Raw genomic sequence first — 27,672 nt, 5'->3', positions numbered from 1 at the left:
GGGCAGTGATCATGGCAGTGGCTGTTCCACCAGTCCAATGGTGTCTTCAACAACTCTTTTGGTTTCACTGTCCTTGGTCCTTTGCCCCCCATCCTTGAGATTCTGAAAACTATCCACTATCCTTTAGTAAATCCCTTTCTACTTAAACTAGCTACAACAAACTCTGCTATGAACTAAAAACTTTAACTGACAGAAGGAGAAATAAACTGTGATATATTCATATAATGGAATACTAAGACAGACATAAAAATAAATGTTTATCTGTATATTTCAGCCTGAATAGGTCTAAAAAATGAAGAAAAGAAATTTATGGAGAGATAATACCATCTGAGGAAATTAGAAACTATGCAATATAACATGTTTATAGGTACACATGTATCTCATTATTTGAATACGTATTATCCAAATATTCACTGTGAGCGTTTACACATTCTTTTTACCTAAAATTCGCTATCTAAATAAAAACCCCTCAATAATTTAACTCGATTCTTGTACCATGTAAAAAGTTTAAATTGAAGTGAGTCTTGGTGAGAGGACGTAGAGGGTACTGTGGTCACATCTCAGCTAACCTCCCCATTTGTTTGAACCTCCCACTTCTATTGTTTAAACATGGTGTATACTGTCACTATAATTTCTCCAAGAATTTGCCCACTCGTGGATCCAGGTCACTTCTGCTAGGTGCCTAGGAGCATTACTAACCTTGTTTAACTTAGAGAGTATTTTTTAACATTATTTATTAGTTTAGTTTCACTATAAAACATGTCCCTTGCATTATAAAAGGAAAACAATTTTGAGTTTCTTTTGTTAAAGAATTACATAATGTTTAAATGCTTTATGTTAATCAGAAGTCCTTAGTGGCTGATTTTATAGATACTTAAGAGTGTTTTAGTTGCATTGAAGAAACTAGAGTTTGGGGATCAGCTAGATTCACAGTGCTAGGTAATGAAATATAGGCTGCTGCTCTTGAAAACTTAGAGATCCAACACATTTAGAGAATACAGTAGATCTGAGAAAAAGGATAGATACCTGTATATGGGCTGAATTAAAGACACTAAGTCTGTGATAGGGCTGCCTCAGGGATAAGAAGGAAATAGGCTTGAGAAAAAATGGGTTTTTGGCATTCATCTTTAATGTTGTATATCTTCACTATAAAATATGAAGCAGACATACAAGGTTAACATGTATTAATTCTGCCTGGTAATACATGAGTGTCTTGTCCTATTTTAAAAACTATTCAAAAAACGTTTATCCATCCCACACAGTGCTTACTGATTAGAAAGTTAAAATTACTACATTTACAATGGAGAGGGCTGATCACTGCCTTAATCAGTGATCAAACTTACCAACGCCAACACTGGGACAACTTATTTTATTTATTTATATAATGACATATTTAATGCTTTATTTTATGCACAGTACACCTCCTGCTGTAATAATCAGTACATATCAGTCATGTCGTTTTCTTGCCAAAACTGCTTCTCCAGCATTTAAACATGACGAAATAGACAAATCCTGAAAGTGGGACATTCTACTAATGCTAGATTCTAAAAATGGTAACGTCAAAAAAAAAAGTGGTGGTGACAGTCCTCAATAAATTAAAAGTTGACAACATTGATCAGATCCTAGGTTGGAGACACAACATTTTATAAGTTAGTTTTGAGATAATTTGGGAAATTATGGAATTATTTTTAATTTTCTAACATGTCATGGTCTTGTGATTCAGACAATCTCCTTATTTTTAGATGATGCATGAAGTATTGAAGAGTGAAACGTAATGTTGGTAAAGATAAAAAAATGTCGTAGGATGTTAACAACTAGTGAACCTAGGATGTGATGGGTGTTCACTGCTTTTAGCTTTTCTGTGGTTTTAGAAAACTTCAAAAGAAAAAGTTAGAAGAAAATTTAGCTAAAAAAGACTTCAAAATACAAACAATATTAGAATATTTAGGAAAATGCTAATAATGTTGGGGTGGGCCCTAAACGCACAAAACTTCTACAAATTAATGAAGAGAAAAATAATACAATAGAAATAGCACAAAGGCTATCAATGGGTAACTTACAGAAAATTCAGATGTCCAGTAAGCAAATGAAAGCATGCTCAGTCTACCTAATATTTATAAGAATTCAAATTAAAGCAATGACATACTTTTTTCATCAGACACACTGACAAAGAGCACCAAGTGCTGTTAGATTGTGGGGAAATGTGCAACTCGACACACTGCTGATGAGACTGAATGTACGATCTCCCAAACATAATCAGTTATAAGCTATTACAATAAAAAACACACACTCTTTGATTCACAAACCTGATATAAAGGAAAATATCTTGCAGAAATAAAAACACACATATGCAAGTATTTGTGTGTAAAGATGTTTACGGACATAGCAAAGAACTGGAAACAACATGAATGTTCATCAACAGAGGAACAATATGAACACATGACACTCTACATATGTAGTATTCTGCAGCTACCAATACGAAAATGAGTTACTAGATCTATATGTACCTGGAAAGATATGCATGATGTATTTTACAGGAAACATTGCACACTGATGTCCATACAGTGACCCTGTAAATACATAAATACTAAGAAAAAAACGGATCCACCTATAAATGTGTACATTTAAGCATAAAGAAAGCTATGGAGAGGCATTCACGAGGCTTTTAACATGTTAGTTTAGGAAGTCAGGTTTTTTCCTTTATGTATATTTGCTATAATTTCTTGTTTTGGAGGGAAATGCATCATGCAATTTCAGAAGAGCAATTTAGTCAAATATAGAAAGAATGAATGTGTACATAAAAATGTTTAATTTCCAACATTCCTTATGAGAATAGCTCAAAAACTGTTAGAGAACAAAGTAATGGAATAATGGCCCGTTTGACCATCTTTATTCTTCTGTTTGTTGTATATTTTACCTTAGAAGACAGTCTCCAATTCTGAAAACTTGATTTATGGACTAAATATCTCTGTGATAAAGCTATTTCATTACTATACCTTTAAAATTCCAGGAAGCTGTTTTTTTCTTTTTTTAATACTTCATTAAGCTGAACTAAGATGAAGGGGTGGGGGAGGCAACAAAGGACTGCAAAGGATTTTTTTTTAGGACAAGGGTCCTATATGTAGAAAAAGAATGCAATTGGTTTACAGAGAAGGCACCTTGCTCTCTCCTAAACTTAGTTGGCAATCAGCTGTAATGTTTAGAACTTCCACCCCTGAGGTTATTTCTTTTAGCTAAAGCAGCGTTTACAAAAACAGTTCACATATAAAACATTAAAAGGTATTATAAGAAAGGACTCATGGTCAAATAAGTTTGGCACATGATAGGTTAAAGTAAAAAAGCTTCACTGCCATATTTATTTATTAATTTTTGTGAGGAAGATTAGCACTGAGCTAACATCTATGTCAATCCTTCTCTATTTTATGTGGGACGCTGCCACAGCATGGCTTGATGAGTGGTGCTAGGTGCGCACCCAGAATCCAAACCTGAGAACTCCGGGCCACTGAAGCCGAGCACGTGAATTTAACCACTACACCACTGGGCTGGCTGCTGCAATACTGATTACAGCCCTGAAAAAATAAAATGAACTTAATGCTCCAAGAAGTGACGTGAAATATGCCATGATTTATAGGCTTGTTTGACCACAGAATCTTTTTTTCCTATATCATCTGAGTTCTAACATGACTTGAAATATACTATGGGGAATTTTAGGTTAACATATCATCTCTGAAATTCAATTATTAACACACAGATATGATCCTAAGTAAAGGAATTAGAAACAAATAATTTTAAGCTAGCACAAGGTACATTACTCTTAAATCATTGTAAAAACATTTTTCATATGTGGCAATTACGAAAGCCACAGTGAAAGGTTTATTTATGATGTAATGAATTACAAAACGTGAGTAAAACAGGCTGGGTGGTCCAGACAACAAAGGCAGGCTGTTGTGACTCCACAGCCATCTTGCTGATGCATGAATTATGATTCTCTAATATTTTTTTGGTGTGTAATGACTAAACTTTGAACTTAACTCAGCAAGTCACAGTGTATTTGAATTGTGGGTATCAATGATTTAAATTTTGTTAAACAGTAAGACAGATAAGAATTAACTAAAATATTAAGGGAGTGTGCCTTGGCCAGGTAACTTTAAGAGTTATCTTTTTAGAGCCAATGAATTTAGAATTCATATAACAAAAAGGCAAATTAACAGACTAAATCATAATTGAAGTCTTTGTAGAACTGTTGGGATATTAGTATTGATAGTTTGAATAACAAATATCAAATATAAATCTTAACTTCACTTTGGCTATTAATCTCAACAAAAAGTCCTATTTGGGAATTCTCATGTTGTAAAAATTAATTAAAAGCAAAATGTCATATAAAATGCCTCAAAATTTCATGATGAGAAAAACTCTTAAATTATTTAACAAAATCTATCATAAAAAAATAAAATTTCAGATTTGTTTTTGTATGCCAGAAGTTGATTTCATAGGTAGTGCATTTGTCTTAAGGCAAATATTAATTTTAAAACATGGCTGTTAAGCATGTAGCCAAAATGTGTTTTCAATGAACTTTTGCAAGTAATGGTACTATGAAATATTTGTTTAAATTTTGTACATATTGGATTGTGATGTAAAATATATTTCTTCATTTGGACCACCCTCAAAGAGGCTTGAAAAACACATCATAAACCAAAACCATACACTGAGAGAACGGAAATGACTTGAGGCTGCATTATCATTTTTCCATCATAATCACCTCTTAGAAATATAATTTCTAAACTCTGGAATTATAATTAATCTAGCAAAGATTAAATCTTGGACATTCTGGACAAGTGCTATTCCCCTGTAATCTTTTAATTATCTCGTAGATAGTGCTTATGTTTTATTTAGAATATTTAAATCTATCATCATAAGGGAATCTGGTCTTATTTTATTTTGACACTAGGGCTACGCTACTAGCCTCACAGAATCAGCTTCAAAAAGTTTTTTGGGGGAGGAAAGATGGAAAATTTCAAGTCTAAAACTATTTGGTCTAAATTTCTCAAAAACCACAAACTACCAAATCTCAACTAAGATGAAACAGATAACCCAAATAGCCAGATAACTGAATAACCATTAAAGACAATGAATTTATCATTGTAAGGTTCCCGAAATAGAAATCTTCAGGCCCAGATGGTTTCACAGGCAAATTTTCACAAATATTTGAAGAATGAACACAAATTTTATACAACTTCTTCCAGAAAACAGAGGAACACTTCCCAACTAATTTTATGAGGCCACTATTACACTGATACCAAAACCAGACAAAGACAAAAAAAGAAAGAAAAGAAAATGGCAGAATATCTCTCTTAATCTTAGACAGAAAAACCCTCAGCAAAATGTTAGCAAATCAATTGCAACAATAAATTATATAACATGACTGAGTGGGATTTATTTCAAGTATACAAGACTGGTTTGACATTCAAAAATCAATCAAGGTAATCCACCATATCAACAAGTTGAAGAAGAAAAATCTTATGATCATGTTGATTGCTGCAGAAAAAGCATTTGATAAAATCTAACATCCATATATGATTTTTTTTTAAAAAAAGAACCTCCTGGGGCTGGCCTGGTGGCACAGTGGTTAAGTGTACAAGTTCTGCTTCAGAGGCCCGGGGTTCACCAGTTTGGATCCCAGGTGCGGACATGGCACTGCTTGGCAAGCCATGCTGAGGTAGGCATCCCACACAGAAAGTAGAGGAAGATGGGCATGGATGTTAGCTTAGGGCCAGTCTTCCTCAGCAAAAAGAGGAGGATTGGCAGCAGATGTTAGCTCAGGGCTAATCTTCCTCAAAAAAAATAAAAATAAATAAAAATAAATAAAAAAAGAACCCCTAAGGAACAGAGGAGAACTCTTTCATTTTAAAAAACAGCATCTACATAAAACCTACTGACATCCTTAATGGTGAAAGATTGAATGTTTCTTAGGATTTTAAAACAAGAAAAATCTATTTTCTTACAGTTCTCGGGGACAGATGTGCAGAATCACAGTATTGGGAGGACCATGCTCTTTCTGAAGGCTCTAGGGAAGGATCCCTTCTTGCCCCTTCCAGTTTCTGGTGGTTACCAGTAATCCTTGGTGCTCCCTGGCTTATAAAGACATCATTCCAACCTCTGTCTCTGATATCACATGGCCTTTCCTATGTTTGTATCCATATTTCCCTCTTCTTATAAGGACACCAATCACTAGAGTAGTGCCTGCTCTAATCCAATATGACCTCATTTTAACTTGATTACATCTGCAAAGACCATTATTTTCAAATAAGGTCACATTGACAGGTACTGAGAGTTAGGACTTGAACGTTTTGGAGAACACAATTAAACCCTCAATAAATACCTAAAAATGGACGGGCATACCATGTTCATGGATTGGAAGACTCAGATAGTAAAGATGTCAATTATCCCCAAATTGAATTCCTATTAAAATTTCAGTAAGCTTTTTTTTGTAGATATAGGTAAGTTTATTCTAGAAATTATATGAAATAGCAAAAGACCTAGAATAGCTAAATAAATTTTGAAAAATAATAAAGTGGGGAGAATCACTCTACCCAACATTAAGACATCCTATAGAGTAACAATAATCAAGACAGGGTGGTATTGGCAGAGAGATAGACACAGGTCAATGGAATAGAACAGAAAACCCAGAAATAGATGTACACAAATATATTCAATGGATTTTTGACAAAGATGCAAAAGAAATTCAATGGAGGAAAGATATTCTTTTCAACAAATGGTGCTGGAATAATTGGACATCCATAAGCCAAAACAAACAAGAATATCAAGCTAAAGTATACAATGTACACAAAAAGTTAACTCAAAATGGATCATAGACAAATGTAAAACATAAAACCATGAAAACTTTATGCAAACACATAAGAGAAAATCTTTGGGACCCAAGGCTAGTCAAGGACTCCTTAGGTTTGATATCAAAAGCGAGATCCATGAAATGAAAAACTGATAAACTAGAACTTATCAAAACTGAAAACTTCTGCTCTTCAAAAGACCCTGTTAAAAGGATGAAAAGCTAAGCTATGCCCTGTGGAAAAATATTTGCAAACCACATACTCAACAAAGGACTAGTATCATCTAGAATATAGAAAGCACACTTTCAAAACCCGAAAGTAAAAAAATATACAAGCATACTTCATTTTATTGTACTTCACTTTATTATGATTTGCAGATGTTGCTTTTTTTCTTACAAGACACTACACCAGCAAAAAGATGATGACTCACTGAAGGTTCAGATGATGGTTAGTACTTTTTAGCAATATTTTAAAATTAAGGTACGTACCTTGTTTTTTTAGACATAATGCTACTGCACACTTAATAGACTACAGTATAGTGTAAACATAACTTTTTTTCCCCCAAGGAAGATCAGCCCTGAGCTAACATCTGTGCCCATCTTCCTCTATTTTATATGTGGGACGTCTGCCACAGAATGGTGTGATAAGCGGTGTGGAGGTCCATACCTGGGATCTGACCCAGGAAACCCTGGACTGCTGAAGAGAAGCACATGAACTTAACTACTGCACCACCAGGCAGGCCCCTAAACATAACTTTTGTATGCACCGGGAAACCCCAGAATTCACATGACTTGCTTCATTGCAATATTTGCTTTACTGCAGTGGTCTGGAACCAAACCTGCAATATCTCTAAGGTATGCCTCTACAGTTCAAAAATGAGTAAAAGATACGGAAAGGCATTTCACCAAGATGGATATACAGATGGCAAATAAGCACATGAAAAGGTGTTCAGTATCATTAGCCATTAGGGAAATGCAAATTAAAACCACAAAGAGACATCACCACACACCAATCAGAATGGCTAAGATAAAAAGTGGTGACAACAACCAAATGCTAGATGCAGAGAAACTGGGTCATTCACATGTTCCTGGTGGGAATGTAAAATGGTAAAGCCACTTTGAAAAAATAATTTGTCCATTTTTTATAAGAGAAAACATACATTTATTATAAGAGTCAGAAACTGCACTGCTAGGAATTTATACCAGAGAAATGAAAATTTACTTTCACACAAAAACCTATAGACAAATGTTCATAAGCAACTTTATTTGTAACAGCCAAATACTTTTTTCCTTAGGGTTCCCTTCTGGTAAGAATTTTATGATTTAGAACAAGGTATAACCTCACATTAATAATATTAGACACTTTTGTTCCAAAATGGTTTATCTGATGCTTAGTAAAAGTGACAAAAAGATTACCTTATGTATTGTTATTTTTTACATCTCCCTCTCATTTGAATTTTGTAATAGTATGTGTTTAAAGTACCAAATAAAAATGTTTACAATAATAGCTAACATTTATTAAGCATAAACAATGTATTACACATTGCTTTAAGGCTTTAACTGTATTTACTCCTTTAAATTGCAGAACACTAAGATGAGATATATGATATTAATGTTTTATAAATGAGTAAACTAAAGCACACAGAGGTTAAGAAACTTCCCCAAAGGAACACACGCACACAGTAAATGGTGGAGCTCAGGTGATGCTGGACAAGAGAATGATGCTGAACAAGAGAACCCTACATTTTAGGGTTGTGCTCTTGTAATGAATTCACTTATGTCTAACAAAGATTGAAATAAGATGAAAGGTAATTCTGCATTTATATTAATCTAGCCTTTCTTACTGTGAATTCTCTGAAAGTGAATTACTTATGAATGAAAATTAAAAAAGGATTCCCACATTCACAACCTGAAGTGTCTAATATTCCAAAGCTGAATGTCATGGGCAGACGGGTAGAGGATTTACTAAATTAAGATTTTGGTGCAGCTTTTCTCCATTATGAAGTTTATGATGTTGCATAAGGTGTGAATGACGTCTAAAGTCCTTACCACATTCATTACATTTATAAGGCTTCTCACCAGAATGAATTCTCTGATGTTGAGTAAGTTGTGAGCCACGATTAAAGGCCTTCCCACAGTCATTACATTTGTATGGTTTCTCACCAGTATGAATTCTCTGGTGCTGAGTAAGATGTGAACCACGAATAAATGCTTTCCCACATTCATTACATTCATAGGGCTTCTCGCCAGTATGAACTCTCTTATGGTAAATTAGCTGTGAGCCACGAATAAAAGCCTTACCACATTCCTCACATTCATATGCTTTCTTACCAGTATGAAAAATCTGATGTAGAGTAAGTTGTGAGGCACAAATAAAGATCTTCCCACACTGCTTACATTCATAGGGATTCTCACCTGTATGAATTCTTTGATGTTGAGTCAACTGCGAGCCATAAATAAAGGCCTTACCACACTCTTTACATTCATAGGGTTTTTCACCAGTATGAATCCTCTGGTGCTGAGTAAGATGTGAGCCACGAATAAAAGCTTTCCCACATTCCTTACATTCGAAGGGTTTTTCACCAGTGTGAATTTTTTCATGTTCAGTAAGTTGTGAGCCACGAATAAATGATTTCCCACATTCTTGACATTCATAGGGTTTCTCACCAGTATGAATCCTCTGATGTCGAAGAAGCTGTGAGCCATAGTTAAAGGCCTTTCCACATTGCTTACATTCATGTGGTTTCCTACCTGTATGGATCCTCTGATGTTCCGTAAGTTGTGAGCCACGAATAAAGGCCATCTCACAATCTTTACATTTATAGGGTTTTTCACCAGTATGAAGTCTATTATGTAGAGTAAGCTGTGAGCCATAACTAAAGGCTTTCCCACATTTCTTACATTCGTAGGGTTTCTCACCAGTATGGATTCTCTGATGCTCAGTAAGTTGGGAGCCACGAATAAAGGCCTTTCCACATTCCTTACATTGATAGGGTTTCTCTGAGGTATGAACTCTCTGATGGTAAGTAAGTTGAGAGCCACGAAAAAAGGCCTTCCCACATTCATAACATTCATATGATCTTTCACCAGTATGAATTCTTTGATGCTGGGTAAGATGAGAGCCACGAATAAAGGCCTTCCCACACTCTCTACATTCATAAGGCTTTTCCCCTGTATGAATTCTTTGATGATAAGTAAGTTGCGAGGCACAAATAAAGGCTTTTCCACATTCCTTACATTCAGATGGTTTCTTAGCAACATGAACTCTCTGATGGTAAGTAAGTTGTGAGCCTCGAATAAAGGCCTTTCCACATACTTTACATTCATAGAACTTTTCATCAGAATGAATTTTCTGATGTTCAGTCAATTGAAAGCCATGGATGAAGTATTTTCTACATGCTTTACATTCATAAGATTTCTCAATAGAATGAATTCTCTGTTTTAATGTAAGGGATGTATCGGTCTGGCTAAAATTGGGAATTTCTTCATAAGTGATGACTAATTGCCTGAGAAGTTCCTCTTTATTTCCTAATTGGCTTTCAAACTGGTCTTTGCATTCCCTATCATCTTGAAAACTTTTACACTCACGCTTATGGCTTGCAAGTTGTTCTATTATTTCCCATTGAGATGATTCTATTTCATAAATTTCTCTTTTTGATGAGAGGTTCTTGCTCTTACACCTGGATCCTAAGTCTGTAAGATAACAAGAAAGTAAACAAATGCTATTTTCATACTGCTTGAAAAATGAAACTTCTAAGCTAGAAATGTTAGATTCTAACTGAATATTATATTCATACTCATAAAATGTCAATGGAACCAATGTAGAAGAAAAGAAAAATCCAGAAACAGACACAATTATAACTGCAAATTTAGTACACAATAAAGCTGGCAGCTCAACTAAGTAGGGAAAAGATGGACCCTTTTTAATCAATGAAGTGATAAACATAAGGATAAACATACAGGAAACAGATAAAATTGCATTAATTCCTCATCATACAGCCAGATAAATTCCAAATGGACCAGAGATCCACATTTACAGAAGTGAAAACATACAAATAATTAGAATAAAACTTTAGTGACTTCTTCTGTAACCTAGGAATGGGGAAAACGTTCCTAATCATAACTTGATAAAAATGTCCACATTACATTTAAAGAAGAAAAAAAAAAAAGGTTAGCACGTCAAAAACACGATAAGGTAAGTAAAATGACAAACTGGGAAAAAAATATTTGTGAAGGTGCAATATCCCTAATACATAAAGTTTCTAAAAATAGATGAAAGAAAAAGACTACCAACATTATATAAAAATGGACTAGAGAAACGGACAGTTGATAAAAAATGTAAATGGCTTTTCACCAAATGAAAGTATACTCAACTTTTTAAGATAAACGCAAATTAAAACTCCAGAAAGGTGACAATATGGAGAACATGGAGGATATAGAGAAACTGGAACTCTCATACATTGCTGATGGGAATGTAAAATGGTACAGGTGCTTTGGAAAACAGTTTTGCAGTTCCTCAAAGGGTAAATATAGAGTTGCCATATTATACAGCAATTTCACTCCTAGTTATATACCCAACAGAAATGTCCAAAATAACCCCAAATCCCTCTCATGATATATGCCCAATAGAATTGAAAATGTGTCCATATAAAAACTTGTAAACAATGTTCACATTATTATTCATAATAAGCAAAAAGTAGAAACAACTCAAATGTCCATTAACTGATGAATGGATAAATAAATTGTGGTATGTCCATACAATGAAATATTTGGCCACAAAAAGAAATACTGATACATGCCACAACATGTGTAAGCTTTGAAAATAATATGCTTAGTGAAAGAAGCCAGTCACAAAAGAGCACATATTATATAATTCCATTTATATGAGTTGTCCAGAATGGGCAAATCTATAGAGACAGAAAGATTAGTAGTTGCACAGGGCGGGGCGTTGGAGGAAAATAAGAAATGGCTTTTACTGGATATTGGGTTTCGTGTTGGGGTGATGAAAATGTTCTAAAATTGACAGTGGTGGTAGCTATACAAGACTATGAATATACTAAAAGTCATCAATTTGTCTACTATAAATGGGTGAATTGTATGGTATGTGAATTGTCTTAATAAAGCAGTTTAAAAAAGTTACACTGAGGTGCTATTTCTCACCTCTTACAATAGTGAATTTCCAAATGTGACATCAAAGTCTGTTGGCAAGGCTGAAGGAAACTGGTACTCTCATACACTGCCAGTATGAATATGAATGAATACCAACCCTATGAAAGGGAATGTGGCAATATTTAGCACAATTAGATATGTTTTGGTCTAGCAACATGACTTATGTGAAATCTATCCCAAAACAGCACTAGGAAAATTTCAAAAATTCTCATGCATAAGGTTTTCACTGAAGCACAATTTTGTTACAGCAAAAAATTAAAAATAACCCAATTATCCACTTGTAGGGGGCTGGTTGAGTAATTCATAGTATATCCACATCATGGAGTACTATGCAACAGTTTAAAAAGGGAATATACTTTTATATTAATATGGAGTGCTGTTTAAAATACATTGTTAACTGTAAAAAGATATAGACAAAAGTACGTATACTTATGCTTTTCATCTTAGGATGGAGAGGAAGTATGGATATATAATACACATTTGCCATTATTTTTAAAAGGCAGGGATGACCCCATAGTTACAGAGTGGGGAAGGAATAGGTGGAGGGGGCAGGGATAGAAGTCAGACTTCTTTCAACATAACTTGCTTTGTAGATTTGACTTTGGAGCTAAATAAATATTTTATGTAATTATAAAGCAAAATTAAATTATAAGAAAGCATAGCTTAAAAATTGAAAACACTGAATAAAAAAATCCAGCATCTACAATTGGTGGCATACCCATAACAGGAAACTATTTCACATAACTTCCAAACACAGTAATTTGACTGAGATACACACTACATGGGGGAAAAAAAGAACTGCCAAAGTAATTATCTCAAACTGTTTTGATTATCATATTGTTGGTGGTAGTGCTGATCTTCTTACTTTATAGGGATGTGTGTATGATGTGGGATAAAATAAGTGTGATGTTCTATCACTCTTAGTGCCATGACAACTGGGACTCCTGGCATGAGAGAAAATAGATGCAGATGTAAGATTTTAAAAAGTTAAATAAAAAGCCTGCAGTTCAGAATTTAAATTGGACGTATTGGTATGAACTCATACTATTGTTTATCTTTTATTTTAATTAATACATTTTATTTCTTAGAGGACTTTTAGGCTTACCAAAAAACTGAACAAAAGTCCAGAAAGGTCCCACATGTCCCCTTTCCTTGCCCGCCCCCCCATTTTCTGTTATGATTACTACCCTAATGTCTCGCGTTGGTATGGTACATTTGTTACAGTTGATGAAACCATATTGAAACATTATTACTACTAAAGTCAACAGTTGCCATTAGGGTTCACTCTTTGTGTTACAAAGTTCTATGGGTTTTGCCAAATGCATAATGTCATGTATTCACCATTACAGTATCATACAGAATAGTTTACCTAAAACTCCCCTGTACCCCACCTAGTCATTCCTCCTCGCTCCCCAAATCCTGGCAAGCACTGATGGTTTTACTGAGTCTATCATTTGCCTTTTGCAGAATGTCATACAGCTGGACTCATAAAGTTTGTAGACTTTTCAAACTGTCTTCCTTCACTTAGCAATATGCTGAGTATTTAAGGTTCCCTCATGTCTTTTCATGGCTTGATAGCTTATTTCTTGTCACTGCTGAATAATATTCCATGGTATGGATGTACCACATTTTATTTATCCATTCACTGACTGAAGGACATCTTGGTTGCTTCCAAGTTTTGGCAATTATGAACAAAGCTTCTATAAACATTTGTGTACAGATTTCTGTGTAGACAAAAGTTTTCCATTTATTTGGGCAGATATCTAGGAGCACAACTGCTGGATCAAATAGTAAAACTATGTTTAGTTTTGTAATAAACTGTTAAACTGTCTGCCAAAGTGGCTGTACCATTTTGCATTCCCACCAGCAATAAAAGAGAGTTCATGTTACCCCACATATTTTACAGCATTTGGAGCTGTCAGCATTTCCGATTTAGTCCTTCTAATAGATGTGTAGTTAAATCTCATGGTGTTTTGTTTTCCAATCCCCTAATGACATATGATGCTGAGCATCTTTTCATATACTTATTTCCCATCAGGTTACATTCTCTGGTGAGGTATCTGTACAGATCACTTGACCACTTTTAAATTGGGTTGTTTTCTCATGTTCAGTTTTAAGAATTCTCTGTATATTTTGGATATAAGTCCTTTATGAGATATTTGTTTTGCAGATTCTTTTTACTGGAAATTCAATTTTATTTTACTTTAATTTTTTTGGTGAGGAAGATCAGCCCTGAGCTAACATCTGTTAACAATCTTCCTCTTTTTGCTTGAGGAAGATTGTCCCTGAGCTAACGTGTGTGCCAGTCTTCCTCTATTTTGTATGTGGGACACTGCCACAGCATAGCCTGACGAGCAGTGTGTAGGTCCATACACAGGATCTGAACCCACAAAGCCCAGGCTGCTGAAGAGGAGTGTGTGAATTTAACCACTGTGCCACTGGGCTGGCCCCTATTTTATTTTTTATTGCAGTAACATTGGTTTATAAAATCATAAATTTCAGGCATACATCATTATATTTAGATTTTTGTGTAGATTACATCATGTTCACCAGCCAAAGACTAATTAAAATCCATCGCCATACACATGTGCCTAATTACCCCTTTTGCCCTCCTTCTTCCCCTCTTCCTCTCTGGTAGCCACCAATCCAATCTCTGTTTCTATGTGTGTGTTTGCTGTTGTTGTTATCTTCTACTTATAAGTGAGAACATACGATATTTGACTTTCTCCATATGATTTATTTCCCTTAGCATAATACCCTCAAGGTGCATCCATGTTGTCAGAATGGCCAGATTTCATCCTTTTTTATGGCTGAGTAGTATTCCATTGTGTATATATACACATCTTGTTTATCCATTTGTCCCTTGATGGACACTTAGGTTGTTTCCAAGTCTTGGCTGTTGTGAATAATTCTGCAGTGAACATAGGGGTGCATGTATCTTTATGCATTCGTGTTTCATGTTTGGATAAATACCCAGCAGTGAAACAGATGGATCACATGGTAGTTCGATTCTTAATTTTCTGAGGAGTCTCCATACTGTTTTCCATAGTGGCTGCACCAGTTTGCACTCGCATAGTGTTGTATGAGAGTTCCCTTTTCTCCACATCCTCTCCACACTTGTTTCCTGTCATGTTAATTATAGCCATTCTGACAGGCATAAGATGATATCTCATTGTCGTTTTGATTTGCATTTCCCTGATAATTAGTGATGGTGAAAATCTTTTCATGTGCCTGTTTGCTATCTGTATATCTTCTTTGGAGAAATGTCCCTTCAGATCTTTTGCCCATTTTTTAATTGGGCTGTTAGTTTTTTTTGTTGTGGAGACATATGAGTTCTTCATATATTTTGGATATTAACTCCTTATCATATATATCGTTTGCAAATACCTTCTCCCCATTGTTAGGCTGTCTTTTCATTTTGTTGATGGTTTCCTTTGCTGTGCGGAAGCTTTTTAGTTTGATGTGCTCCCATTTGTTTATTTTTTCTTTTGTTTCCCTCATCCAGTCAGACATAGTACTTGAAAATATGCTGCTAAGACTGATGTTGAAGAGTGTACTGCCTCAGTTTTCTTCTAGAAGATTCATGGTTTCATGTCTTACATTCAAGTCTTTAATCCATTTTGAGTTAATTTTTGTGTATGGAGAAAGATAATGGTCTACTTTTATTCTTTTGCTTGTGGCTGTCCAGTTTTCCCAACACCATTCATTGAAGAGACTTTCCCTTCTCCATTGTATGTTCTTGGGGCCCTTGTCAAAAATTAGCTGTTCACAGGTTTATTTCTGGGCTCTCAGTTCTGTTCCATTGATCTGTGAGTTTGTTTTTGTGCTAGTGCCATGCTGTTTTCATTACCGTAGCTTTGTAGTATATTTTGAAATCAGGGAGTGTGATACTTCCAGCTTTGTTATATTTTCTCAGGATTCCTTTGGCTATTCAGGGTCTTTTGCTTTTTCACATAAATTCTACATAAAATTTCACATAAATTTCTTTTATTTCTGTGGGAAAAGTCATTGGAACTTTGATAGGGATTGTATTGAATCTGTAGATTGCTTGAGGAAGTACGGACATTTTAACTATGTTAATTCTTCCAATCCAAGAGCATGGAATATCTTTCCCTTTCTTTGTGTCTTCTTCAATCTGTTTCAACAATGTTTTATAGTTTTCAGTATACAGGTCTTTCACTTCTTTGCTTAAATTTATTCCTAGGTATTTTATCCTTTTGTTGCAATTGTAAATGGGATTGTATTCTTAGTTTCTCTTTCTGCTACTTTGTTGTTAGTGTATAGAAACACAACTGATTTTTATGTTGATTTTTTATCTTGCAATTTTACCATATTCATTTATTATTTTTAAAAGATTTTTGGTGGATTCTTTAGGGTTTTCTATACATTAAATCACATCATCTGCAAATAGTGACAGTTTCACTTTTTCCTTTCCAATTTGGATCCTTTTTATTTCTTTTTCTTGCCTAACTGCTCTGGCTAGGACTTCCAACACTATGTTAAGTAAGAGTGGTGAGAGTGGGCACCCTTGTCTGGCTCCTGTTCTTAGAGGGATAGCTTTCAGTTTTTCTCCATTGAGAATGATATTAGCTGTGGGTTTGTCACATATGTCATTCAGAGGTTTTATCATAAATGGATGCTGTATCTTCTCATTGCTTTCTCTGCATCTATTGAGATGATGATGTGGTTTTTATTCTTCATTTTGTTAACGTGATGTATCATGTTGATGATTTGTGGATGTTGAACCATCCCTGGAATAAATCCCACTTAATCATGGTGTGTGACCTTTTAAATGTATTGTTGTATTTGATTTGATACTATTTTGTTGAGGATTTGTGCATTGATGTTCACTAGTGACACTGGCCTGTAATTTTCCTTTTTTGCATTGTCCTTGTCTGGTTTTGGTATCAGGGTAATGTTGGCTTTGTAGAATGAGTTGGGAAGCTTCTCCACCTCTTCAATTTTTTTAAGAGTTTGAGAAAGATAGGTATTATGTCTTCTTTGAATGTTTGGTAGAATTCCCCATGGACGTTGTCTGGTCCTGGACTTTTATTTTTTGGGGGGTTTTTGATTACTGTTTCAGTCTCCTTACTGGTGATTGGTCTATTTAATTCTCTATTTCTTCTTGATTGTTTTGGAAGGTCGTATGATTCTAAGAATTTATCCATTTCTCCTAGACTATGCAATTTGTTGGCATTTAGCTTTTCATAGTATTCTCCTATAGTCTTTTGTATTTCTGAGGTGTCATAATTTCTTCTCTTTCATTTCTGATTTTATTTATTTGAGCCTTCTCTCTTTTTTTCTTGGTGAATCTAGCTAAGGTTTATCAATTTTGTTTATCTTTTCAAAGAACCAGCTCTTGGATTCATTGATTTTTTTCCTATTTTTTTAGCCTCTATTTTATTTATTTCTGCTCTGATTTTTATTTCCTTCCTTCTACTGATTTTGGGATTTGTTTGTTCTTTTTCTAGTTCTTTGAGGTGTACTGTTAGATTATTTGAGATTTTTCTTGTTTGTTGAGGTAGGTCTGTATTGCTATAAACTTCTCTCTTAAAACTGCTTTTGCTGTATCCTATAAATTCTGGCATGTCATATTTTCATTTTCATTTGTCTCTAGGAATCTTTTGATTTCTCCTTTGATTTCTTCATTGACCCAATTGTTGTTCAGTAGCATATTGTTTAATCTCCACATATTTATGGCTTTTCTAAGTCTCTTCCTGTAGTTGATTTCTGGTTTCATACAGTTGTGGTCAGAAAAGATGCTTGGTATTATTTCAATCTTCTTAAATTTACTGAGACTTGTTTTTTGGCCAAATATGTGATCTATCCTGGAAAATGTTCCATGTGCTTTTGAAAAGAATGTGTATTCTGTAGTTTTTGGATGGAATGTTCTGTATATATCTACTAAGTCCATCTGGTCTAATGTGTCATTTAAGCCCAATGTTTCCTTATTGATCATCTGTTTGAATGATCTATCCATTGGTGTAAGTGAAGTGTTAAAGTCCCCTACCATTATTATGTTACTGTCTATTTCTCCTTTTATGTCTGTTAATAATTGCTTTATATACTTAGGTGCTCCTGTGTTGGGTGCATAGATATTTGCAAGACTTATATCCTCTTGTTGGATTGTTCCCTTTATCATTATGTAGTGACCTTCTTTGTCTCGTTACAGTTTTTGTTTTAAAGTCTATTTTACCTCATTTAAGTATTGCTTTCTTTTCATTGCCATTTTCAGGGAGTATCTTTTTCCATCCCTTCACTTTGAATTTGTGAGTACCTTTAAGTCTGAAGTGTGTCTCATGTATGCAGCATAAATATGGGTCTTGTTTTTTAATCCAATCAGCCACTTTATGCCTTTTGATTGAAGCATTTATTCCATTGACATTTAAAGTGGCTATTGATAAGAATGTACTTGTTGATATTTTCTTACTTTTTCTCTGGGTGTTTTAGTAGTTCTCTATTCGTTTCTTCTTCTCTTGCTCTCTTCCCTTGTGGTCTGATGGCTTTCTTTAGTATTATTTTGGGTTCCTTTCTCTTATTTTTTTGTGTATTTATTACAGGGTTCTGGTTTGTGATTACCATGAGGTTCATATATAATAACCTACATTTATAGCAATCTATATTAAGTTGATGGTCTCTTTTGTTTGACCTCTTGCTAAAAGCTCTACTCTTTTACTCACCTCCTCCCACATTTTATCTTCTTGCTATCATACCTAACCTCTTTTGTGTGTGTGTGTGTTTCCATTGCCCTCTTATCAGAGAAACAGATAATTTCAGTACTTTTGTCTTTTGACCTTCATATTAGCTGCATAGGTGATTAATCTGCTACCTTTACTGTAGAGTTGCCTTTACCAGTGATTTTATTTGGGGGGGGGGGTGGTTAGGGACAATTTTCTGATTCCCTAGTGGTCTTCTTTTTTCCACTTAAGTCCCTTTAGCATTTCTGGTAAGGCTAGTTTCTTGGTGATAAACTCGTTTAGTTTTTGCTTGTCTGGGAAACTCTTTATATGTCTTTCCATTCTGAATGATAACCTTGCTGGGTAGAGCAATCTTGGCTGTACGTTTCTTCCTTTCAGTACTTTAAATATGTTGTGCCACACCCTTCTGGCCTATAAGGTTTCTGCTGAGAAGGTAGCTGATAGCCTTATAGGGTTTCCTTTGTATGCAACTTGTTTCCTCTCTCTTGCAGCTTTTAGGATTCTCTCTTTATCTTTGATTCTTGACAATTTAATTATACTGTGTCGTGGTGTGGGCCTCTTTGGGTTTATCTTATTTAGTGCTGTGTTTCCTGTATCTAGACATCTGTTTCCTTCCTCAGGTTAGGAAAGTTTTCAGCTATTATTTCTTCAAGTAGATTCTCCCTTTGTCTCTCTCTTTTCCTTCTGGGATGCCTATAATGCAGATGTTAGTGCACTTGATGTTGTCCCAGAGTTCCCTTAGACTCTCTTTGTTCTTTTAAATTCTGTTTTCTTTTATCTATTCAGCTTGGGTCATTTTCTCTAGTCTTTCATCCAGCTCACTGATCCATTCTTCTGTATTATCTACTCCACTATTGAGTCCCTCTAGTGAATTTTTCACTTGCAGTACTGAATTATTCATTTCTAATTGGTTCTTTTTATATTTTCCAATTCTTTGTTGAAGTTTTCACTGAGTTCATCCATTCATCTCCCAGGATCAGTGAGCATCCTTATGACTATTAGTTTGCACTGTCAGGTAGATTGTTTATCTGTTTTGCTTAGTTTTTTGGTAGTTTTGTCCTGTTCCCTTACTTGGAATGTACTCCTTTGTCTCCTCACATTGCCTCTTTTTCTGTGTTTATACCTATGTATTAAGGTAGGTAAGCAACACCTCCCAATCTTGGACAGGTGGCCTTAGTAAGACATGCGTTATGAGGCCCAGCAGTCTGCTTCCTCTCATCATCAGTTCCAAATATTCCAGGAGTGTCCCCTGTGTGGGCTGTGTCTTTCCGTTGTGGCAGGGTTGCACTTGTTGTAGGTTCCTGGGGAGGTTAGGCTGTCCCCCTGGCCAGCTGGTTGAAATGCTCAGCTGCATGTAGCTGCTATGGTCCCTTTAGTCACTTTATCAGGCATGGGGAGCCCCAGCACAGTTGGCAGCAAGGTCTAATAGCATATTCCTATTGCAGTTTTTCTATTGAGTAGGCCCCCAGAGTGGCTGCTTGCTAGGCTCAGGGGCTTACAATTGCTGTAGGCCTCCAGCCTGTAAGGCCTTTGTCAGCTCTCTCAGGATTGCAGCTGGGTGGGGCCAGCCTCAGGCATGGGAGCACCCAATTGTTTCAGGTTTTGGAAGGTGGAGCCAATCCTCTATGTGGCTGTTTGAGAAACACAAGTCTGCTGCAGCTGCCAAGCCCCACCACCTGCAGGGCCACACACCTCGTCAACCCAGTCCTGCCCCATGCGCATACCCCAACCCAGTGAAGCAGACCATGTTACCCTGCTGCAGAGGCCACACACATTCCATCAACACAGGCCTGTCTCTCATGCATGCCCTGTCCCACAGAGTCGGAGCCACTTGCTTAGCTGTAGAGGTTCCAGGAACCCTGGCTATATGGGTCCACAAGTTGCCCAAGGGCTTGCTGTTGTGTGGGGTCAGTCCCTAGGGCAGGCTGCCTGCCCAGGCTGAGCTGGTTTAAATCAATGCTGTGGTGAGTGGGGTAGACCCCTGGTCTACCAGGCCAGGGGAAGAACTCCAATAGCATCTGCCAGCATCTGTGTCAGCATGCCTGAACTGGGTCACAATAATAGCTGCCACCAATATCTCAGTCCTTGGGGAAGTGGTCCCAGCCTGGTGAGGTCTCACCTCTCACTGAGATGTGCACAAAGCCTATCAAGTGAGTCTCTTTTCACCAAATGACTGTGCTCCTTTCTTTCTGGTGATTTTACATTGCTTTCTGAAATGGGTTAATTTGGGCATGGGCCCTTTAAGAGCAGGCTTTTTATCCCCTTATGTCTGTTGGTTTTTCTGGGGTTGTTCCCTATTGTAGTTAATAGCCAGATATTATGACACTTGTCTTGGTTGTGCTGAGTCCAAAAGCTGCTTATTGTGGTAATGCTCCCCAGCTCAGATCCCTCTCTCCTCCAGGGAAGGCTTCATACCTTAGGATTGCTCCTGGCCAGCCATGAAGTGCTGCACCTAAAAGGTGGTATTTCTCTCTCCAGAAAGGAATTTCTGCCTCTTCCACCTCAGTGTGCACTGCCCCTTGTCATGGGGGTTCTTTTTTGTGTGTGAGACGAAGATTGGCCCTGAGCTAACATCTGTGGCTATCTTCCTCTATTTTGTATGTGGGATGCTGCCACAGCATGACTTGATGACCAGTGTGTAGGTCTGCACCAGGGATTGGAACTCACAAACCTCAGGCTGCTGAAGTGGAGTCTTCAAACTTAACCACTACACCACTGGGCGAGATGCATGGGAGTTTCTTTTTTCCAGTTTTCAGTTCTCTCTCAGGGGTAATTGTTCCAAGAGTAGTTGTAAATTTGTTGCGTTCACAGAAGGAGGTGAGTTCAGCGTCCCCCTGCGCCACCATCTTCTCACTGGATCTGTTTTTTTTTTTTTTTTTTAAAGATTTTATTTTTTCCTTTTCCTCCCCAAAGTTCCCCGGTACATAGTTGTGTATTCTTCGTTGTGGGTTCTTCTAGTTGCGGCATGTGGGACGCTGCCTCAGCGTGGTCTGATGAGCAGTGCCATGTCCGTGCCCAGGATTCGAACTAACGAAACACTGGGCCGCCTGCAGCGGAGCGCGCGAACTTAACCACTCGGCCACGGGGCCAGCCCCTCACTGGATCTGTTTTATAAAGGATTATTAGTGGGCTTATTATTGGGGCTGGCCCCGTGGCTGAGTGGTTAAGTTTGTGCGCTCAGCTTTGGTGGCCTGGGGTTTTGCCAGTTCAGATCCTGGGTATGGACATGGCACTGCTCATCAAACCATGCTGAGGGGGCAGCCCACATACCACAACTAGAAGGACCCACAACTAAAAATACACAACTATGTACCAGGGGGCTTTGGGGAGAAAAAGGAAAAATAAAATCTTAAAAAAAAAAAAAGATTTTCCCCCCAACCTGTCGCTTTTCTTTTCATTCTCATAACTGTCTTTCACACAGCAGAAGTTCTTAATTTTAACGAAGATGAACTTTTAACTATTTTTGTTCATGATTATGCTTTTTGTGTTTTTGGTGTTCTATAGAAAAACTCATTCCCAACCAAAGGTTACCTAGATTTTCTTCTCTGTTAACTTTTAGGAGTTCTGTAATTTTGCATTTTACATTAAGACAACAACCAATTTTGAGTTAATTTCTGTGCAAGGTGTAAGGTCAGTGTCCAGATTCTTTCTTTTTTTCGTATGTGGATGTCCAGTTGTTCCAGCAATGTTTGTTGAAAAGACTATCCTTTCTCCATTGGATTACCTTCGCTCACTTGTCAAAGATTAGTTGCGTATATCTCTGTGAGTTTATTTCTGGGCTCTCTATTTAATTCCACTGATGTGTTTACTCTTTCAACAATACCAATTGTCTTGATCACTGTAGTTTTATAGGAAGGCTTGAAGTCAGGTAGTTTTGAAATCAGGAAGTCGGAGCCCTACAGTTTTGCACTTATCTTTTTTCTATCCTTTTACTTCCAATATATTTGTGTCTTTGGCTATAAGGTCAGTCTCTTATAGACAGTATACAGTTTGATTATATTTTTATCCATTCTGCCAATCTCTGTCCTTTGGAGAGCTTGGCCAATCTGTGTTTGGAGAGTTTAATCTCTTTACATTTAAAGTAATTACTGATAAGAAGAGACTTATTTCTGACACTTGGCTGTTTTCTATATGCATTATAGTTTTCTTGTCCCTCATTTCCTGCATTACTGTTGTCATCTTGTTCTTTTCGTTTCTTTTAGAGAAATTAGAGAAATGTTTAAATTTGTTTCTCATTTCCTTTTGTGTATATCCTTTAGCTATTTTCTTTGTGGTTACCAAAGAGAATGCGTTTAACATCCTCAAGTTATAACACTCTAATGTGAATTTATACCAGCTTAATTTCAATAACATACGAAAACTAGACTTCTTGACATCTCAGTCCCCACCCTCTTTGATTGTTGATGTCACAAAATTTCATCTTCATACATCTTGTGCCCCAAAACATACACTAATAATCCTTTTAAATGCATTAGGCTCTTAAATTATGTAGAATACAAGATTTGGAGTTACAAATCAAAGTTACAATACTACTAGGTTGTAGACTAATTTCTTTTTTCTTTAACTGTATTAGTCTCTTAAATCATACAGAAAACAAAAAGTGCAGTTACAATAATACTAGCTTTTATAATTGCCCACGTATTTACCTTTATTGAGTTTTGTATTTCTCCATACAGCTTCATTACTGTTTAGTGTCCTTCCATTTCACCTTGCAGGACTCCCTTAAGGATTTCTTGCAGAGCAGGTATAGTGGTCACAAGCTCACTCAGCTTTTACTTGAAAAAGTCTTATTAACTTCTCCCTCACTTTTAAAGGAGAGTTTTGTCAGATATAGGATTCTTGGTTGACAGCTGTTATCTTCTAGCACTCTGCCCACTGCCTTCTGACCTCTAAAGTTTCTGATGAGAAATCTGATAATCTTATTGAGGATGCCTTGTGTGTAATGATTTGCTCCTTTCTTGCTGCTTTCAAGACTCTCTCTTTGTCCTTGGTTTTTTAAAGTTTGACTATAATGCATCTTGGTGTGGGTCTCTTTGAGTTTGTCCTACTTACAGTTTGGTGAGCTTCTTGTATGTTTACATTTATGTCTCCTAGCAAATTTGGGAACTTTTCAGCCATTACTTCTTCAAATATTCTGTCTCTTTCTCTTCTCCTTCTACAACTCTCACAATGCATATATTTGGCCGCCTGGTGGTGTCCCACAGGTCCTTTAGGGTCTGTTCATTTTCTGTGAATCTTTTTCTTTCTGTTACTCAGAGTCAATAATTTCCATTGGCCTATCTTAAAGTTGGCTGATTCTTCTGCCCTGCTCAAATCTCTTTGAATCCCTCTGGTGAATTTTTCATTTGAGTTATTGTACTTTTCAGCTCCAGAATTTCTTCTTGGTTTCTTTATAGGTTTTCTAATTCTTTATGGATATTTCCATTTTGTTCATATATCATTTTCTTGTCTTTCTCCACATCTTCCTTTAATTGTTTGAGCATCTTTAAGACAGGTGTTCTAAAGTCTTTGTCTAGTATAATCAGGTTTCAGGAACAGTTTCTGTTGATTTATCTTTTTTCTTTTGAATGGGCCATACTTTTCTGTTTCTTTATGTTTTCTGACTTTTTTGTTGAACACTGGACATTGGAATCTAATAATGTGGTAACTGGAAATCAGATTCTCACCCTTCCCCAAGGTTTGCTGATTTTTGCTACTGTTTTCATTGTTGTGGGCTGTGTCTGTATTAAGGATCAGCCTAAGGTGGAAACTTAAGGTCCTCTCAGGTCTTTTCTGAGCTCTTCTCTGGGCATGCATGGTCACTTTCTAATTTTCCCCCTATATGCAGTCATTTTTGAATGTCCCTAATCTTTAATTTCTGGTTCCCAAAATGGGAAAAACAGAAAAATGAATGTGAGGAAAAAGAGAGCACTGGCCCTTTAATTCCCCTGGAAAGCACTTCAGCCTTAAGGGGAAGGGCTTGCAGCAATCAGGGAAAGTCCAACAACAACGGCCACTCCCTCTCTGCACCTCTGTGACCAACACCAGCAATCAGCAATCAGAGCACAGATCCCAATATTTGGGAGTTAGGGTTCTTTTTGTACACTCTGGCTCTCCCAAGATGTGTGCAAGCTGCTCCAAGAACATGTGCACAGCTGCCTATCATGTGGCTGGGGGATGAACAGTTGCTACTATGCTAAGAACAGAAATTAACCACAATTTACCATCCAAGTCTTCCCCTGGAAGCTGAAAGATTCCCAAAATAGTTATATCAGATTCTGCCAGTGTGATTGTTATCTAGGTGGGGAGACAGATTCCTGAGGCTTCCTACTCTGCCAACTTCCCAGGATCCTCTCTGTAGGGTTTTTTTCCCCCATAGATATTCTTTTTCTAGTTGAGGAAGTTTCCTTCTATTACTAGTTTGTGAAAGGTTTCATCATGAATAGGTGTTCAGTTTGTAAAATTCTATTTCTGCATCTATTGATATGATCATATGCTTTTTCTTCTTTAGTGTGTTAACATGATGGATTACATTAACTGATTTTCAAATAATGAACCAGCCTTGCATAAGTGGAATGAATTCCATCTGGTCATGGTGTAGAATTCTTTTAAAACATTGTTGCATTTCACTTTTGTTGGAGGATTTTCCATCTACATTCATGAGAGATATTTGTCTGTAGTTTTCCCCTTTTCTTTTTTTTTTAAAGATTGGCACCTGAGCTAACAACTGTCGCCAATCTTTTTTTTTTTTTTTTTTTTTCTGCTTTGTCTCCCCTAATCTCCCCTGGTACACAGTTGTATATCTTAGTTGTGAGTCCTTCTAGTTGTGGCATGTGGGACACTGCCTCAACGTGGCCTGACGAGCGGTGCCACGTCCAGGCCCAGGATCTGAACCAGCAAAACCCTGGGCTGCTGCAGCAGAGCGTGCAAACTTAACCACTTGGCCATGGGGCCGGCCCCTGTAGTTTTCCTTTCTTGTAATACCTGTGTTAGGTAATGCTGGCCTCATAAAATGAGTCAGCAAGTGTTCCCTCTGTTTCTATTTTCTGGAACAGATTGCAGAGAATTGGTATCATTTGTTCCTTAAATGTCTGGTATACTTCAGCTGTGAGACAATATGGGCCTGCTGCGTTCTGTTTTGGAAGATAATTAATCATTGACTCAATTTCTCTAATAGATCTAGGCATGTTTTGGTAATCTATTTCTCCTTGCGTGAGTTTTGGTAGATTGTGCCTTTTAAGGAATTGGTCCATCTCATCTAAGTTATCAAATTTGTGGGCTAAGAGTTGTTCACTACATTCATTTATTATCTTTCTAATGTCCATGGGATCAGTAAGGATAGCCCCTCTTTCATTTCTGATATTAGTAACTTCCTCTCTCCCATACATTTTTTTTTAGTTAGCTCTACTAGTGGATTATTAATATTATTGATCTTTTCAAAGAACTTTCTTTTGATTTCATTGATTTTATCTACTCTTCCTGTTTTCAATTTCAGCGCCTTCTTCTCTAATGTTAGTTATTTCTTTTCCTTTGCTTACTTGCAATATAATTTGCTTTTTTTTTAGTTTCCTACAGTGGAAGCTTACATCATTGATTTTAAATCTTTCTTCTTTTCTAATATGCATTTAATGCTGTAAATTTCCCTCTAAGCATTGCTTTCACAGCATCCCACAAATTTTGATGTTGTATTTTCACTTTCCTTTCATTTAAAATATTTTTTTATTTCTCTTGAGACTTCTTCTGGGATCCATGTTATTTAGAAGTGTGTTGTTTAATCTCTTAGTATTGGGGGATTTTCCAGCTGTCTGTTATTAATTTCTAGTTTAATTCTATTACGATCTGAGAGGATTGTTTGTATGACTTCTGTTCTTTTAAACTTGTTAAGGTGGGCTTTATGACCCACAATGAGGTCTATCTTGGTGAATGTTCCATGTGAGATTGAGAAGAATGTGTATCTGCTTTTGTTAGATGAAGTGCGCTAGAGATGTCAATTAGATCCACTTGATTGGTGATGCTGTTTAACTGAACTATATCCTTACTGATTTTCTGCCTGTTAGATCTGTCAATCACTGATGAGTGGTGTTGAAGGGTCCAACTATAATAAGTGCACTAATCAATCTATTTCTCTTTGAAGCCAAAAAAAATCTGTTTTTGCTCGATGTATTTTGACACTTTGTTATTAATCACATAAACATTAAAGATTATTACATTTTCTTAGAGAACTGACTGCTTCATCATTACATAATTCCTCTCTTATCCCAGATAATTTTTCCTCGCTCTGAAGTGTGCTTTGTCTGAAATTAATATAGTTACTCCAGCTTCCTCTTGATTTGTATAAGCATAGTACATCTTTTGCCATCCCTTTATTTTTAATCTATGTGTGTCTTCATATTCATAATCGGTTTCTTGGTGAAAACATATAGTTTTGGGTCTTTTTTTTTAATCGACATTGACAGGCTCTTTTGTTCAACTGGTATATTTAGACTATTCACATTTAAATTGACGATTGATATAGTTGGATTAATTATCTACCATATTTATAACTATTTTCTATTTGTTAACCTTGTTCTTTGTTTTGTTTTGCTTTTGTCTTCCACTCTTACATCCTCCCTGGTTTTACTTGAGTATTTTATCATTCAATTTTTCTCTCCTGTCTTAGCATATCAATTCTAGAGTTTTCAATATATATTTACAACCAAACCAAGTCCACTTTCAAATAACAATACACTGCTTCACAGATAGTGCAGGTACCTTTTAATAGCATTCCTCATTCTTCCTTCTGTACAACACTGCATTCATTCATTTCACTTATGCATAAGGTATAATTATCAAATATATTGTTGCTACTATTATTTTGAACAAAGTGTTATTTGATTGAGTTAGAAAAATAAAATATTTTATTTCACCTTCATTTATTTCTTGTCTATTACTCTCTGTCCATGTATATCCAAGGTTCTGAGTTATATCATTTTCCTTCTCCCT

The 27,672-nt window shown here is 36.2% G+C and overlaps 1 protein-coding gene across 10 annotated transcripts in view; it reads right to left on the bottom strand.

The window, feature by feature from the left end:
- Positions 1–7,185: 7,185 nt before the first annotated feature.
- The window catches only part of LOC106836112 (zinc finger protein 345), a 37,100-nt gene continuing 16,613 nt past the window's right edge, over positions 7,186–27,672 (bottom strand). For all 10 annotated transcript variants that reach the window (XM_014848733.3, XM_070498982.1, XM_014848734.3 and 7 more), the window contains one exon: positions 7,186–10,537. In XM_014848733.3, the coding sequence (XP_014704219.3) occupies positions 8,784–10,537 (1,754 nt within the window). In that variant the 3' untranslated portion in view covers positions 7,186–8,783. The remainder of the gene's footprint in view (positions 10,538–27,672) is intronic.

Source organism: Equus asinus, chromosome 26 (genome assembly GCF_041296235.1).
Source record: "Equus asinus isolate D_3611 breed Donkey chromosome 26, EquAss-T2T_v2, whole genome shotgun sequence".
Taxonomy (NCBI): domain Eukaryota; kingdom Metazoa; phylum Chordata; class Mammalia; order Perissodactyla; family Equidae; genus Equus; species Equus asinus.
Note: the sequence above shows the minus strand (reverse complement) of the source record. Positions and strands in the feature narration are given on the sequence as shown.